The following is a 16511-nucleotide window of genomic DNA, read 5'->3' on the forward strand; positions in this document are numbered from 1 at the left end:
AACAGTAATTTAATTTATTTCTATGTAAATAAATGTAAAAATAAAACTTTTTATTAACAAATCATATGTCTAGGTTTTGAACAGTTGTCACAGACTAATCAAAAAAATGCTTGCAAAAGCAATTGATGGATTAACAGATTTTACGACAAATTTTATTAATTTGAAAATTTCAGGTAAAATAAATTACTAAATCTTTTTATATTGCTATAAGTGTCTTTGAGTAACTAATGAAATAAAATTCTGAAAATTTTAGCATCAAATCATTTAAAATTGCCTCAGAAAATAGAAAATATATTAGACACGACATAGATGCCTTTGGACTGCAATAATAAAACCATTTTAGGCATGACATACATGCCTTTGGACTTCTCAAGGTTAAACAGGTTGAAAACTGGCATCTTAACAGCTTTGAAACGGTCGTTAAATATTTTGAATAAGATATGGCAATTTCGCAACCCGTTTTCTTGCTGTGGTGCTTTTAGTTTATTTCGTCTATTGTCACGTACGGTCCGCATTGGCCAGTATAAACATAGATTTATGACGCTCTTAATGCGTAATAGGTTTTGTATTTACGGTCACTGCGTAAATTTCAATCAAGTTCTGTTTTGACTTACAAGCCATCACAGTGGATCCTACAATTTTATCAAAAAAATAATTAACAATATAATTACATTGAAATAAACTTTTCTAAAGATTAATTTATTTTCTGTTGTTATAAGCGTTCAGATTTTAAAATACATACATTGTTTTTTCTTTTAGTCAATATATCTTTTTTTTTGGTAGTATTCTGGATAATATTTAAAATCATATAACAGAAGTTTTAAACCACTCCAATTTAATTTTATCATCAATTTACTAATGTTTCTTAGAATGAAATTATGTAATTTTCTTGCTGCAGTTGTGACGTCAGATATAGATTTTTGGGAATCTATTTAGTTAATTTATTTACCATTATTCAGTTGCAAGTTAGCACTCGACGCATTTGTACGACTAGACAAAATTGTTCAACAACAATCATACTTAACATGATTTGATCTCAGCTGGCAGTCGTTTCTGAAAATAAATTAAAAATGAAAACTCCCATGCATCAAGTGATCGCTGCTGTGATATGTAACTTATTTTTTTCTTTATTTATTGAATAAATAATTGTAACTTATTTTTTTTCTTCAAAAACTAAAACAGGTCATTTAGGAGGATACAATACTGGTTTAGCAGTTGGATGGGTATCTCCAGCTATACCCCAATTGTTTTCAAAATCTAAACCTGTCGGTGAAGTGACCCTAGAGCAGACTTCATGGATGGCTGCTTGTTTGCTGCTACCGACGATCCTGTGCATTCCCTTAACTGCAATCCTATCTCAAAGATTTGGTAGAAAGATTTGTTTATTGATGACAAATATACCATATGCTGTAAGTACTTATTTTATCTTTGAATTAAAATAATATATATTAGGGCTTCTCAATTTGAAATTCATATCGTTTAGTAGTTTATTTTAATTTTATGTTGTAGTTTTTTTAAAGCAACATTTCTTTGTGAGTTATTTTTAATATAATCTTAAATACTTATATATAAAAATATTATTTCGATAAACTTAATAAACTTATAAAAAGTAAATTACCATGACAGAAAAAAAATCATTTTTACCCATTAGCTAAAAACCTTAATAAGGTAACATGAATATTAAAAAAATAAGTGCTAGCTAACTTAATAAGAAACAAAAAGTTTTTTTTTTACTTTTTTTTTTGCCCTAAAAAAGAAATAAATAAAAGTAATAACAAATTAATAGATATCCAGGTAAATGGCTTTGGCCAGGAACTGGAAAAAAATATATTTTAGACACTGTATATATAAAAATATAATTATTATGATTATATTTAGCATATGGTATAGTTATACATATATTATGTTGATTTAATAAAATTAAATTGTACCGTTTATGTCTAACTATTAATTTAAATTCAATTTTTAATTTTCAATAAAAGCAATTTAATTAAAATTTAAGAACTATTGAAGAACAAAATTAAAGATATTTTTGAGCTTAATTTAGAGCAATAGTAAGATAATTTTATATTCCATAATTAAAATATTTTAAATAAAAAATTAACGATTCGCTGGTAAAATCAAAGTTTTTGTTATTTTTTTTGTAATTAATTATAATACTTTTTAATTTTAACTAATTTAAAGTTTTTTATTATTATTAATTTACTTATTTATCAGAGACAAAAGTAAAATTTTGAGATTGAAACAAAGTCTTATGTTTTTTTTTCTTCTAAATAGGTGGTATATGGTCATTGTATACTGTTGAAATTTATTTAGCCGCGTAGTGAAAGTATTTTTATTTTTCACAAATGCATACAACATTCTTGAATCAAAGACTTAGTATGTTTTGGAATTAAAACTTTTAAGATTTAGTTTTCAATGGCTGAAGACTTCGTTCAAATTTATGGTATTAAACCTTTTCATTTAAAAATATTGTAGTTCTCATAGTTTTAATATTTAGTCGCGTAGCGAGAAATTAAAAAATCTTAAAAAAAATATTTTAATATAATTCTAATGAAATATTGCAATTAATTTAGCCACTCAGCTATAAATTATGGGATTTTGTATAAAAGTTAACATATTTTTATTATTATTAAAAATATTATTTTAACATTAGAAAAATGATTTATTTACTTAAAAAAATGTGGCACTCTAATCTGACATATATTGTAGCTATGGTTGGATGATAATAGCATATTTTCATAAACAAAACATTGATTATGCTGTAAAAATTATATTTATTTTATTCAAATGCATATTTTATTCATATACAATAATTATAGACTTTTATTTTCGCGTATTGCAGTAGCACGTAATTGGTCGTTAGCACGTCGCTATTCGGTTTCTTCAGCGGTTTCATTGGTACGCATTGTAATAGCACGTAGTCAGTCATCAGTACGTCGCTGTTCAGCCCAACAAGTTGAAAGAATAAAATAGCACAGTTAATATAAAAATGACAGCCAGAAAGACATGTGTAATTGTCACGTCGCTACTGTCCACCGTTTGAGAGGAGTTTTTGTGGCAGACAGACAGACACGAGTATTTTCTGTTCTATAGTATAGATATGTTCAAAATAAATTTGTATTTATTCTAATGTTCATTTGTTTTAAATCAACTTAATTGTGGAAAATAAAGTCTCACTTAAGTAAGCTCTTTTTTTCATTGAATTGTTTCCTGACAATTATTAGTTTGCGACAGCATTATTGAAACTAAGATTGTTTCCTAAAATCTGGGGGTCAACTTAATAAAAGTAAATCTATAAAAAGGAATGCAATATTTCAATTGTTTTTTTTAATGTGATTAATTCCACGATCCTATACTCATAATTCGGTTTAGCTATTGCTCTTATAATTGATTTTTTTCTTATTTTAGGACTTTAAACCTAAAAGAAATATAGATATTTTTAATGATTTTTTAATTAGGCCTCCCACTTGTTTACTTAGTCGCGAGCCACAACTCTGCATAATTATCTTCTAAACGAAATATAATTGAACTAAAAGAGATAATTGCACAGCAATAACAATTCACAGTTATTTTTATGCAGCTATTTATTCATTTAACGGAATTCTCTCAAGATGTTTTTGTGTTCATAAATAGTAACTAAAATAATAAATTGATAACATAATTAAGAGAGTGAGTCAAATGCAAACATTGAATAATTGTTATGTTATTATATAATGGATCAAAATTAATCATTGTTCTCTGTAGTATCCATGGCATTATATTATAATACATAAGTTTCCCAGTGCTTAAAAATTGAACGAATACCTATTAAAAAAATCTGAATGCGCAGCATGCTGCACATTTTTTTCAGACCTGATCCTACTTACAGCGGATGTTTACAATACACATGTTTTTTTTTTTTGTGTGTGCAAGGAATATTTGTTACATTTCCAAAATATTTGTACAATATGAACACACTGTTGTCTCAGTTTTGTATATACACCTTTGAGTGTTACTGTTAATTCTTAAATATTATTGTTCCTTGCAAAATAGTAACCATATGGTGAAATACATTAATGTCAGTGTTTCTTTCAATCCACTAAACTTGTGTGGAATGCATGGTCTTTAGTTTTTATCTCTTCTAAAATATTGTCTTTTCAATGCCCTCTCTATCTATGGGAACAGAAGCATGTCACGACAGTATTGTTTTTAGTCAAAAATCATAAATTAGTAGTGAAATATGAGCCGGTGCTTCATTGTGGTGCAAAACCCAATAGTTGTTTTGCATGGTAATTGATTAAATTTATTAAAATTGCATGATAATAACCGCAGTGAACTAAACTATTATCCATGATTTGTCTTATATACGTTTCTTTGACGAGACTTAAAAAAATGGAAGAGAAAGTTTATTTAGATTAATGACCTAACTGTTTAACTTTACATACTAATATACAACGACTCAGTGTAGCAAAAGTAAGTCTTCTGGGTAGCCTTTTATAAGTAAAACCATTGTGGAGATTAAGGAAATCTAGGAATACCTACTCTGTGATGATCGATCAGAGCTTAAATTGTATAATCATAACTAGTACGATAGAAATTGTAAAACACTAGAGTATATATAGGATTCTTAATTTTTGTTTTCACTAATGTTTTCATCTGACTCTGATTTACTTACATTTCAGATTAATGGACTGATTGTAATATTTGCAAAGAATGCAAATTTACTGATTGTCGGACGGTTCATCGCTGGTATCGGATGCACGTTGATTTTAACGAACACCTCGGGTTATATTGGAGAAATAGCCGAACCTCGCATAAGAGGATTCCTCGGATCATTTTTCACAGTATGTCTAAGCTTAGGAATCACCACAGCTTATGTAGTTGGAGGCTATGTATCTTACGTGGCTATCGGTTGGATTTCTTTGATTGTATCTATTATTGGTTTTATACTGTTTATATTCATGCCTGAAACTCCAGTTTATCTAATCATGCAGGGTAAAAATGAGGTAAATTAATGTATATATTATATATTTATCCAAAATGTGTTATTGTAAATGGATGTGTGTTTAACATAGGAAGCTGCTAAAGCACTAGCATGGTTGAGACACGCTGACGTTAAAAGCGAAGTGATCAGATCAGAAATGGAGTTTTTACAATCAACACTTAATTTGTCATCATATTCAATGATTACATCATTAAAAATGTTGTGTATGTATTTAATTATATATGATTGAAATATTTATATTATTAAAAAATTGCATTTCAGTTGCTTCAAAACCGTTAAGACGAGGCTTCCTAATATGTCTTGCAGCGTTTATCAGTCAGAGTTTCACAGGAATGTTTGTGATCAATAGTTATGCAGTACCAATTTTTATAGAGAGCGGTAAATCGAGCTTAACGCCGGAGTTAGCTGCGGTGATATATAGTTGCATTCAGATTTTGGGTTCTTTGTGTACGTCGTGGCTCATTGAACGTTTAGGAAGAAAGGTTGTATAAGCATACTAGTATTATAAATATAAATGCTATTCTAATTATTATTTTTATTATTACACAGATACTGTTAGTATTCTCCTTGTTCGCTGTATCCGTTTCAATGTACACCATTGGAACATTTTTCTTCTTAAAAAGCATTCATTATAACTTAGATAGTTTTTCAATGTTACCGGTAATAACATTATCGTTTTGTATTTTCGTATACGTATTTGGAGCTGGTTCAGTGCCTTATGTACTTCTTTCAGAACTATTACTTAGTGAGGTATGTATCAAAATTTGTTACAATCTGTATTGTTTATCTTTAAATAATAATTTACATTTACAGGTACGGAGTGTAGCTAATGTGATGGTAATCTTCACGCTGAACTTCATACTTTTTATATTTTTAAGATACTTTGAGCCTGCGTCTTTAGCTTATGGAAGACATTCAGTATTTTACTTCTTTGGGACTTGTACTTTGATTAATTTATTTATTATACTTGCCTTTTTAAAGGAGACAAAAGGAAAAAATTCACAAGAGATCGTAGACTTGAATTACAATTTTAAAAAGAAATATGTGATTACTAATAATAATAAATGATTTATAAATTATATTAAGTTATTTTTAAAATTAAATTTACGATGTAAATATAAAAAACCAAATATATAATTTAAAACCATCACAAATATTTTATTTAATCTTTTATGTATGTACATACAATATCATCAATGCAAGAATAATCAGTTACCTTATTTTTAATTATTGGAAAAGTTTCGACTAAGGCAATTACGATTGTTGCTATTTGTGGTGTTGTTTGAGAACCAAATTTAACCAATATTGTTAGACCGTTATGCTTTAAATGTATTATACATTTAAATTTTATTATTATTAAACACTAATGCTTTAATTATCTTCCTTAATTTTATACTTAATGTAATGTTTGTCAACAACTTATAAAACCCATATCATATATAATGACCATATCATACCATATCTACTGTAATGACAATGAATAATAATTATTCATCGAAATTATACTAACACCATCTATTGACTGATAGTATAATTTTACCATTTGCTTAAATCCTGATGCTATTTCGATTTACCTGTGTGTTATTGTTACTAAAGGAGAGAAAGAAAGGAGTTAATAGTAATTTTTCGTAAATCAAACGTATAAATGGTTGCATGCTGTATTGTGCGTGCTCATTACACCTGTCTTATATCATAGCAATATAACTTAAAAACACGTGTACTATATTTTTTAAATAATTCTTACTAAAAATAAATTATTGAAATACTGCAGTGCATAATTAAATGGCAAAAGTATCTCGTCTCTTATCAGAAAATTACTTATTTTATACGCCTCAAATGCCATTTGTTGTCTTTCATTACAGTATACCTTCTTAAACTGTTATAATTAGTTTGAAAATCATCTGATAAGATTGCTACTGTAAATAAGCGACGAGCTGAAATTTTTTTTATATCACACGATTAAACTCCATGGGAACAATATGACTGCTGAGAACAAGAAAGTAAAGCAAAGTGCCAAAAACCAATATATAGCTGCAATTATATGTATGTTAATAAATTGATTAATTAATTAAAATATGTTTATCTTATATATAAATTGAGGTTATGTGTTAATTTTACATAGGTTCTTATTTAAACTTAGTTTACGGATTAAGCATAGGATGGCCATCTACGGCAGTATCTCAGTTAGAAAAAGGTGGAGTTGATCTACCATCAGGAGTTGAAGGTATAGCTTCTCTAGTATCAGGATGGATCGGAGGAAGCTTTTGCTTAGGAGCTCTTATATCATCTCCACTCCACGGAATGATAGCCGATTCGATCGGACGAAAGTATGCTGCTTATATTGTATCCGTATGTTATATGGTAAGTACAGATTGAATAACTATTTATATTAAAATCGTATGTAAAAATTATATTAATATCAATGGAGAGTATGTAGAATTTTAATGAGTTGAGATTCAAATATAAGTTTATGTATTAACATACTTTATAGTACCCAGTTATTGATTCACATGAGTAATGGTCTAGTGTAAATACAGAAGACTACCAAATTCTTAAATTTAATATTCACATGTGTATATACATTATTGGATTTGTATTTTAAATGAATATGATATAGCGAATCTCTTCTTTCACAGTCTTCAAACGATGAAGTATCCTGTTAGTTGCAAAACAGTGCTACACTTGTGATATATGTTCTGTGACGGAGCTCATAACTTAAATTACTCATATGTTAAATCAATTTTCCCCATTGTAATGATTTAAAATACCATTATTGTATTTCAATGTATATTATTGAAATTAATTAATGGCAATACAAATGGTAAATACATAAAGCCTATATTAATGTTAATTTTTTTTTAAGTTAAATCTCCAACCGTTACATAAGTCAGCGCTACGAATACCCTTGTTCAGCAACTCGCGAATACTGATTTTATTTATTTTGTTTTTTAAGTATTTTCTTACAATCGGGTGGTTCCACTACAGATATAGTTGGACTTTTTCACACATTTCTTTTAGCTGCTCGTAGGGAACATATAAAAGGGTTTGCAATAACTCATTTCTAGCCACACACTCATTTCAAGAAACACTATCATAACTTATCTACTTCAGGTTCGACGACCTAAAACACCGCTTTGATTCATTTGGACTCTTTTGTTAATAAATATAAGTCTTAAATATTTAACACATACGGTAAAGCTCTGCTTCTCTAATGTTGCCCTAATGAATACCATAATGAAACATGCATATTTCTCGATAAACAAATCTATTGTGGTAGCTTCACGGTGATTTTAGGTGAAACGTTATTTTAAAGCAAGACAATGGATTTGGTTTGTTAACTGTGCATTTCAATAATACAATACATTGATTATTGGTGACAAATTGTTATAGGAGTTTTGGTCACACTGATGTAAATTGTTTGTGTCTTCAAATTCTTGGATCATCTAATGTGACGATTTCTCTTGTGGGTATATTAAAAAGCTTCTATTCATTAATGTATGATATGAAGGATCCCGTACAATAAAATATACTTGGGCTGATCACAATTCTCTGAGACAGAAATGGGATTGCTATTTTCTTTGAGATAATAGCAATCTATATTATAAAATAAATAAATATGATTTTTTATTAACACAAATAATAAATTATTTGCCTGAAAGTACTGTATGTTTTTATAAAATACAATATTATAAAAACATGCATCACTATAAATCGGCCGACATAAAAAAATAATATAATTTTGTATTGAAGTAAATTTATGCTTGTTTTTTTATATGATATACCAATAATTACATTAATACTTATAACGAACCAAATATAATTTATATTATTAAATTTAAGATACAATGGATACTGATAATGTTTGCCAAGAATATGTTTTACGTATTCTTGGGAAGATCGTTCGGCGGTGTTGCCGGCGCTGGATCGATCACGGTAGCGTTGATTTACAACAACGAAGTGTCTGAGGATAGCAGAAGAGGAATTTTAGGTTTTTATGGTAATGAACTATCAGAATATATCCAAACGTTGATACATAATAATTTCAGGTGGTTTCATGTCATTGTTTTACGCAATGGGTATTTTTATATCGTACATTTTGGCTCACTATTTCTCGTATGAGAATGTGATCTATATAAATCTAGGAATGAGCGTTATCTTCCCATTGATATGGTGGAGCATGCCTGAGTCTCCCAAGTACCTGATTCTGCGAGCTCAAGATGAGGTATTATCATGTACAATATAATTTGTTTTGTGATATTAAATATATTGAAGTAAAATCGTAATTAAAACTGCAGAGAGCATTGAAAGTTATCAAGTGGTTAAGAAACTGTTCTTCGGATGAAGCATTGAAGATCTTAGCCGAACTTCGATTCCAACAGGCCGGAGCAGTAAAACCAGCAACTATATGCGACTTCTGTGAGTATTGTAACATTAAGATTTTGATACTTTCAAGAAGTTCGACTTTTTATAATGAACGCATTTTATTTTGACAATACGTCAGTTATTCGTATCCTCTGACACTTTAGTTCGCAGCATTCTTGAATCTATAATTTTAAGTTTCCGAGCAACCAAATAAATCTTCTCATTCGATAAACTTCAGGTACGGTTCTTGAGATAACTGGTTTTAATTCCTTTTTGTATCTCAGCGCATTTTTTTTGGGATGTGCTGAGATCTTTCATAAAATTGTAAGTATCTAAGTAATTCTTCAAACTATTAAAAGATGCTGAAGTATAACTACATGGTATCCATGGTTACATGGTAGCCATCAGTACTAGGGCCTTAGGAGTCCAACCCATATGGGTGGGCATCCAGCTTTTGACGGCCAGGTGAGCGGGATCCCCACCCCCCGTAGTGCTAAATATTTTATTGGAGTTGCATTAGTATTTCTCCCGTGCATTAGGGCCGACTCTTTAGTGCTCTCGTTGGCTGACCTGCATTGCTTTGCACTGCATGCATTGCGTATCATCCCAGTAACAGCACCCCCCCCCAAGATATGCTGTCTCAGTCGCAGCCTCAGCCCTCGGACACCCTAAGGGGCTGATCCCTTTGCCCCTGCTTGCGTTACTCTGCTATGCTTTGTTCGTCATAAGTAGTACTTCGCGCTGCTACCTCGGACGGCCGCCCGAGAGATCACTCCTCTTAAGAGTTTGGGTTTTAACCTCAAGAGGGGTCCCCCGCTCTTCCACACTATTAAAGGGCGTAATCTAGCATGTGGTCGACTGGCGCCCAACTAAAAGATGCTCTTGACAATCCAACTATTCTTGTAGAATTCTAATTTTGGGCTCCGGAACGTATTCGAGAGTCACAATCGCGTCCGCTTTTGATGCCCATTAGAGCTATCCGCACTAGCTGATTCGTTTATGGTTGTCACCATTCAGCTCCATTGCATATTGATCTATTTAATATCAGCTACGAGGAGCTAGTACGTTTTGTATCATGTTATTTGGAAAATTATGTTTTTTTTTACTATTTTTCTCCTATTTTTGATCATAGTGATGTATTAGATTAATATGTTAGCTCATTATGATCTTAATTAAATTTATATCAATAAATTAATATATAAATTAATATTTTTATTTATTAATATAATATTTCATTAATAATTTCAGTCAAAAGTGAAGTGGCTCGCCGTGCTTTCGTTCTCACGATATTGATGGCTACGATACAAACGTTCACTGGAGTATTTGCTGTGAGCTCGTATGCCAATAATGTATTTCAAAGAGCCGGTAAAACGCTAGATCCGTTCATTGCAACTATAATATATGGAATTACAATGTGCATAGGAGCAATAATACCTCAATTACTAACTGAGAGAATCGGTAGAAAGGTATTATAAAATCATTATTTTTCTTAATATTATTTATTATAATTTATCATTTATAGATCCTTTTGAGTCTGTCTTGCATATTTATTTCAATCGGTATGTTTATTTCTGGGAGTTATTTTTTGGCAATCAGTTCAGGATACATCAATGAAGAGACGGAATATGTAATCTTCATTCCGATAGTTACTCTTTCGGGATGTGTGTTATGTTATTATATGGGTCTCGGTTCTGTTATGTATGTTACTATAGCTGAAATGTACTCTGATGATGTAAGTAAAGTATTTTTAAATATAGATTAGCTAATGTTATCATTTACGTAAAACTAATGTAATTCTATATTAATTTCAGAAAAGAGGCTTAGCTGGATCTTTTCTTTCAATCATGATTTGGTTTACTTGTTTCATACTTATACAATATTTCAGCTATGTAGTTGAGGTAAGTATAATATTAAATAATTTTTAATTTATATTTATAAAAATATAAACCGCTATTTATAATTTCAGTTAGTGGGAGATCATTCAGTTTTTTATTTCTTCTCAGTGGTTGCATTTTTGGGAGCTATATTTGTATACAAATGCATACCGGAAACGAAGGGAAAAACTTTTCAAGATATTTCTGTTGATATAATGAAAAAAAAATAATCATACTATTGTTATATAAAATATATATTTTATTTTAAAATTACATGTTATTTTATCATAGCTTTGAACCAAATCTACATAAAATTTATAAAAATAACAAAATTATATTATAGAGCACAAAATTTAACAATAAATTATTAAAATATAAACTCCTTATTATACTATAACCTAATTAAAATTTTTTTTTTTTTTAATTTTATCATAAAAAATGTGTTAAAAAATAGATGGTTGTGGGATGACTAATTATGCAGATAAATACATTTTTTAAATTATTCATTAAATTTGCTAATGTTAAGATGCTAATCATTTTTAAAATCATTCATTATCAATGCTTTGATAGATAAACTGTAACTGCATTTTATGCAATAAGCAATAAAATTGATAACTCCATTATTAATTTGGTTAAAAGCTTTGTGTTTTAATTATTTTGCGTATCTATTCAATGTTATATGTTTTCATATAATAATCTAATTTATTTTATGTATGTATGTAATATCAGAATTAAATTAGTTTATTTATTATACATCATAATATTTATTTACTTTTAAAATTTAGTATTTTTGTGACAAAAATTTGTTATTTTAGTCAAACTTATGACCTTCAAATTATGTTGTACATCTGTATACATAATACAGGTCTATTTTACGCATAACACAAGATGTTTATATATATCAGTCATGGAAAAATTTAATTTTAGTATATCACAAGTATATGTAGAGAATGAAGTTTCCTATTAACCAAGTGATAGCTGCGATACTATGTAATATAGTTATTATGAAAAATATAAAGTAAAAGTGGGTCGGTGAATATATTTAATAAAAATTTTCAGGCCATTTGGGTGCTTTAAATTGTGGTTTGGTGATAGGTTGGCTATCGCCAGCTCTTCCACAATTATTATCACCAACGTCGCCCATTGGTACGGTGACCTTAGAACAATCAGCATGGCTAGCAGCTATCGTAAACTTGCCAGGCATATTAGCATCGCCACTATCGACGTTTATAACTGAATATTATGGAAGAAAAGTTGGTGTCATTGTTGGAACTATACCATTCTTTGTGAGTATCAATATTATTATCTATGGTGTATAAGAAAGACAGTATAAAATGTAGTTGTTAGAGATTGTCATAGAGTAATGATTATTTTGTACTCTTTACGGATAATGGATCCGACCGACTAGCAACACTATTATATTATAATTTTTTATTTTTTTAAGCACATTTATAAAATAAATGATTTTGTTCTAGTTAAATGGATTATTAATAATGTTAGCTACTGATATCAACATATTAATATTAGGCCGCTTTCTTGGCGGCTTAGGAATGATCATAACATTATGCAACAATCCGACATACATAGGAGAAATAGCTGATGTAAACTTTAGAGGCATTCTAGGTTCTCTCTTAGTTGTTTTTTCTACCATTGGAATCACAACTAGTTATGCTCTTGGAGGATTTGTATCTTATAAAGCTGTAGGTTTAGCTATTTGCATAGTGGCAAGTATAAACTTTGTATTTTTCTTCTATATGCCTGAAACGCCGACTTTCTTGGTAAAAAATAACAAAATATATGTAAGTATTGCTTCAATTTATTCTATTTATATTGTCAGTTTAAGTTATAATAAATGTTTTTTAACAGGACGCTATAAAAGCTATATCGTGGCTTCGAAACATCAAGCCGGACTGCATGGAGGTTAAATCAGAATTAGATAACTTAAGATCATCTTCAAACTATAGTTCAATGTCTGTGCTTGATGGTGTTAAAGTAATTGGTAGGTATTTTTCTATTTACAATAAGTAAACTTACTGAAGAGGTTTTACTTTAATCCATAAATCACATATGATGTAATCAAACTTTCTACATAATGATACTAATATAAAAATATAGTTCCAAAATAAACAGTTTAAAAGAATTTTTATAAGTTATCATGAGCTGTTACATAAAATTGAATAAATGCATCTTATCTATAAGTTCCATTTTTAAAAATGGCATGATACTTTTGCATTATGAAGTATAGGTATTGATGTATGTTTTGTATTTAAATGTTTCAGTTATGTCAAAACCAGTAAGAAAAGGTTTCATTATATGCATGTTCATGTTTCTGGCACAATGCACATCTGGCGTGTTTGTGATTCACAATTACGCCCAATCAATATTCGCAGAAAGCGGTGCCTCTAATCTCTCACCTCAATTAGCATCTGTGATATACGGATGCATTCAAATACTAGGAGCAACATCTACTATGTGGATTGTAGATCGTTACGGAAGAAAGGTAAATCAAGCATTTTCTTTTATTAAACTATATAAATTATGTATTATTTTAGATTCTTCTAGCTACATCTCTCTTTGGAGTAGGGCTATGTATGATCACTATGGGAACGTTCTTCTATTTCAAAGATACCGACGTTAACGTGGACAGTATCAACTGGTTACCATTGTTAACTTTGTGTCTATGCGTTTATATTTACACAGTGGGAGGTGCGCCGATTCCCTTTGTTCTGCTTTCAGATTATATTCCAAGTGAAGTAAGTATTAAGAATCAATATATTGTATAAGACATGAATTTATCTCATGAAATTGTTTTAATTTAGGTTAAAAGTATCGCTACATCGATGGCTCTGTCAACGTACAACTTAGTTATGTTTTTCTTGTTGAAATACTACGAACCGATCGTAGTTTTGTATGGAAGATACGTAGCTTTTTACTTCTTTGCATTATCCACGATAACCATGGGAATATTTACGTTACTGTGCATTAAAGAAACCAAGGGAAAATCAGTTACTGAAAATATTGATAACAACTATGGATTCAAGAAGAAATTTGTGATATCTCAAAAATTAGATAATATTTATATATAAGTTATTGTTGTTTTTTATATGTTTTTCAATAAAGTTATGTTGTAAAATGTTATTTATATTATTATCATTTGAATGAGCTACAATAAGCAAAAATATGATGTTGCTGCCTTTCTAAATGGTAAGTGAGTGGCAACCCTTTTTTACATTCCCTGCGAGCAGCTTAGATAGGTCGGAAAATGACTTATTTAGACCAATAAAGCCGTATGGTAAAATTTCGTCTCTCTAATGCAGGGTTAGACAGCATATGATCCGCGGGTCACCAAGTGACCCGTTTGATGATTTGAAGTGACCCATTTAAGTTCTGCAAATATCATTTTTTTAACGTGTTACAATGTCACGACTAGACCACATATTTGGTTGTTAGGACCAAAAATATTCACTGACCCGAATAGTCTTTTTAATAGTCACATTTTAATTATTTTGACCCGCAACCAAAACAGGTTGTCGAGACCTGCTCTAATGTATAATAAAGCATGAGTATTTTTACGCCTTATAAAGCACGAGTTCTTGAGATAACTTTATATGAAGATATTTGGTTATTATTCCTTCTTGTATCCATGTGCATTTTATTAGTATTTGATTAGAACTTGCATAAAGTAGTAATTATCTAAGCAATTCCTTAAGCCACTAAAAGATGCTTTTTTTAAATTGGTCCACGTCCTATTCCTACGGTTGCATTAGGCTCGGGAGTTTCGGCCCATGGGCGACCGGATATTACCCAGTCTAGCTTTCACTTCTGTACGCTGCGCAGACAGGCTAAGCCTCCTTCCTTGATCATCCGAGTGACGACCGCGGTAGGGTTGACCATCGCGATTTAGCTACTGATGGACTAAATGATGCTGTTGATAATCCAACTATTCTCGTGAAATTCTAATTTTGGGCTCCGGAACGATTTAGAGAGTCATAATCCCGTCCGCTTCTAATACCCATTAGAGCCATCCGCACTAGCTGATTCATCAAAGATAGTTAGCATTTAGTTCTATTGCACATCTATTTAATGTCAGCTTCTTGTAGCTGGTCCATTTTGTATCATTTCATTTTTATAATTATTATTTGTATCGATTTTTATCTTAGTTTTGCTCATAGTGACGAATTGGGTTAATCTGTTAGGTCATTATGATCTTAATTTAATCTATAGAAATAAATTAGTATAATAATTAATATTTTTTCACTAATAATTTCAGTCAAAAGTGAAGTGGCTCGCCGTGGTTTCGCTCTCACGATATTGATGGCTACGATACAAACGTTGACTGGAGTATTAACTGTGAGTTCGTATGCCAATAATGTATTTCAAAGAGCCGGTAAAACGATTGATTCGTTCATCGCAACTATAATATACAGAATTACTATGTGCATAGGAGCAATAATACCTCAATTACTAAATGAGAGGATCGGACGAAAGGTATTATAAATTTTTATTATTATTGTTTATTAAAATGTATCTTTTATAGATCCTTTTGAGTCTGTCTCGCATATTTATTTTAATCGGTATGTTTATATCTGAGAGATATTTTTTGGCAATCAGTTCAGGATGCATCGATGAGTAGACGGAATAAATAATCTTCATATCGATAGTTGCTCTTTCGGGATGCATGTTATGTTACTATATGGGTTTTGGTTTTGTTAGGTATGTTACTATAACTAAAATCTACTCTGATGGTGTAAGCTAAGTATTTTGGTGTATACATTAGCTAATGTAATCATTTACTTAAAACTATTGCAATTCTATATTCATTTCAAAAAAGACGTTTTGCTAAATATTTTCATTTAATCATGATTTGGTTTACTTGTTTCATACTGTTACAATATGTATGTATACCGGTGGTATACCGCTATTTATAATTTCAGTTAGTGAAAGATAATTCAGTTTTTTATTTCTTCTTAGTGGTTGCATTTTTGGGAGTTATATTTAAATACCAATGCATACCGGAAACGAAGCGTAAAACTTTTTAAGATATTTCTATTAATATTATTTATAAAAAAAGTAATCATACTCTTTTTATTAAAATATATATTTTATTTTAAAATTTAGTTATTTTAGCATAGCTTTGAACCAAATCTGTATAAAATTTATAGAAACAAGATAATTATATTATAGAACAAAAAACTTACAATAAATTATTAAACTATAAATTCGTTATTCTACTTTAACATAATTAACACTAAAACGTATTTGAAAATATTTTATTGATATTTTGTCAA

General features: G+C 29.7%; 2 protein-coding genes across 2 annotated transcripts; both read left to right on the forward strand.

The window, feature by feature from the left end:
* The first annotated feature begins 1082 nt into the window (after positions 1–1082).
* Positions 1083–6691, forward strand: LOC148231681 (facilitated trehalose transporter Tret1-like). Its single transcript, XM_088193694.1, has 8 exons — positions 1083–1110; positions 1183–1409; positions 4665–4988; positions 5058–5190; positions 5249–5469; positions 5537–5737; positions 5801–5927; positions 6684–6691. The coding sequence occupies exons 1-8, from the start codon at positions 1083–1085 to the stop codon at positions 6689–6691; spliced, it is 1269 nt and encodes a 422-aa protein (XP_088049820.1).
* Positions 6692–6892: 201 nt separating this feature from the next.
* Positions 6893–14361, forward strand: LOC148231682 (uncharacterized). The gene is made up of 15 exons (XM_088193695.1): positions 6893–7030; positions 7110–7348; positions 8828–8975; positions 9034–9209; positions 9283–9403; positions 10598–10815; positions 10872–11081; positions 11161–11247; positions 11316–11448; positions 12283–12509; positions 12699–13022; positions 13090–13222; positions 13503–13723; positions 13776–13976; positions 14043–14361. The coding sequence occupies exons 1-15, from the start codon at positions 6967–6969 to the stop codon at positions 14307–14309; spliced, it is 2769 nt and encodes a 922-aa protein (XP_088049821.1). The 5' UTR covers positions 6893–6966; the 3' UTR covers positions 14310–14361.
* The last annotated feature ends 2150 nt before the right edge of the window (positions 14362–16511 follow it).

The sequence above is a fragment of the Plectrocnemia conspersa genome, unplaced genomic scaffold, assembly GCF_051122295.1.
Source record: "Plectrocnemia conspersa isolate PC_06_02 unplaced genomic scaffold, ASM5112229v1 ptg000009l, whole genome shotgun sequence".
NCBI classification, from domain to species: Eukaryota; Metazoa; Arthropoda; class Insecta; order Trichoptera; family Polycentropodidae; genus Plectrocnemia; species Plectrocnemia conspersa.

Excerpts from the sequence above, each read along its gene's own strand:
- LOC148231681 (XM_088193694.1), top strand. The coding sequence starts at position 1,083 with ATGCATCAAGTGATCGCTGCTGTGATAT. Across the intron at positions 5,191-5,248 it reads TACATCATTAAAAATGTTGT|TTGCTTCAAAACCGTTAAGA; the intron begins GTATGTATTTAA and ends ATTGCATTTCAG. Across the intron at positions 5,738-5,800 it reads CAGAACTATTACTTAGTGAG|GTACGGAGTGTAGCTAATGT; the intron begins GTATGTATCAAA and ends TTACATTTACAG.
- LOC148231682 (XM_088193695.1), top strand. The coding sequence starts at position 6,967 with ATGACTGCTGAGAACAAGAAAGTAAAGCAAAGTGCCAAAAACCAATAT. Across the intron at positions 11,449-12,282 it reads TGTTGATATAATGAAAAAAA|GCCATTTGGGTGCTTTAAAT; the intron begins AATAATCATACT and ends AAAAATTTTCAG. Across the intron at positions 13,023-13,089 it reads TAAAAAATAACAAAATATAT|GACGCTATAAAAGCTATATC; the intron begins GTAAGTATTGCT and ends GTTTTTTAACAG.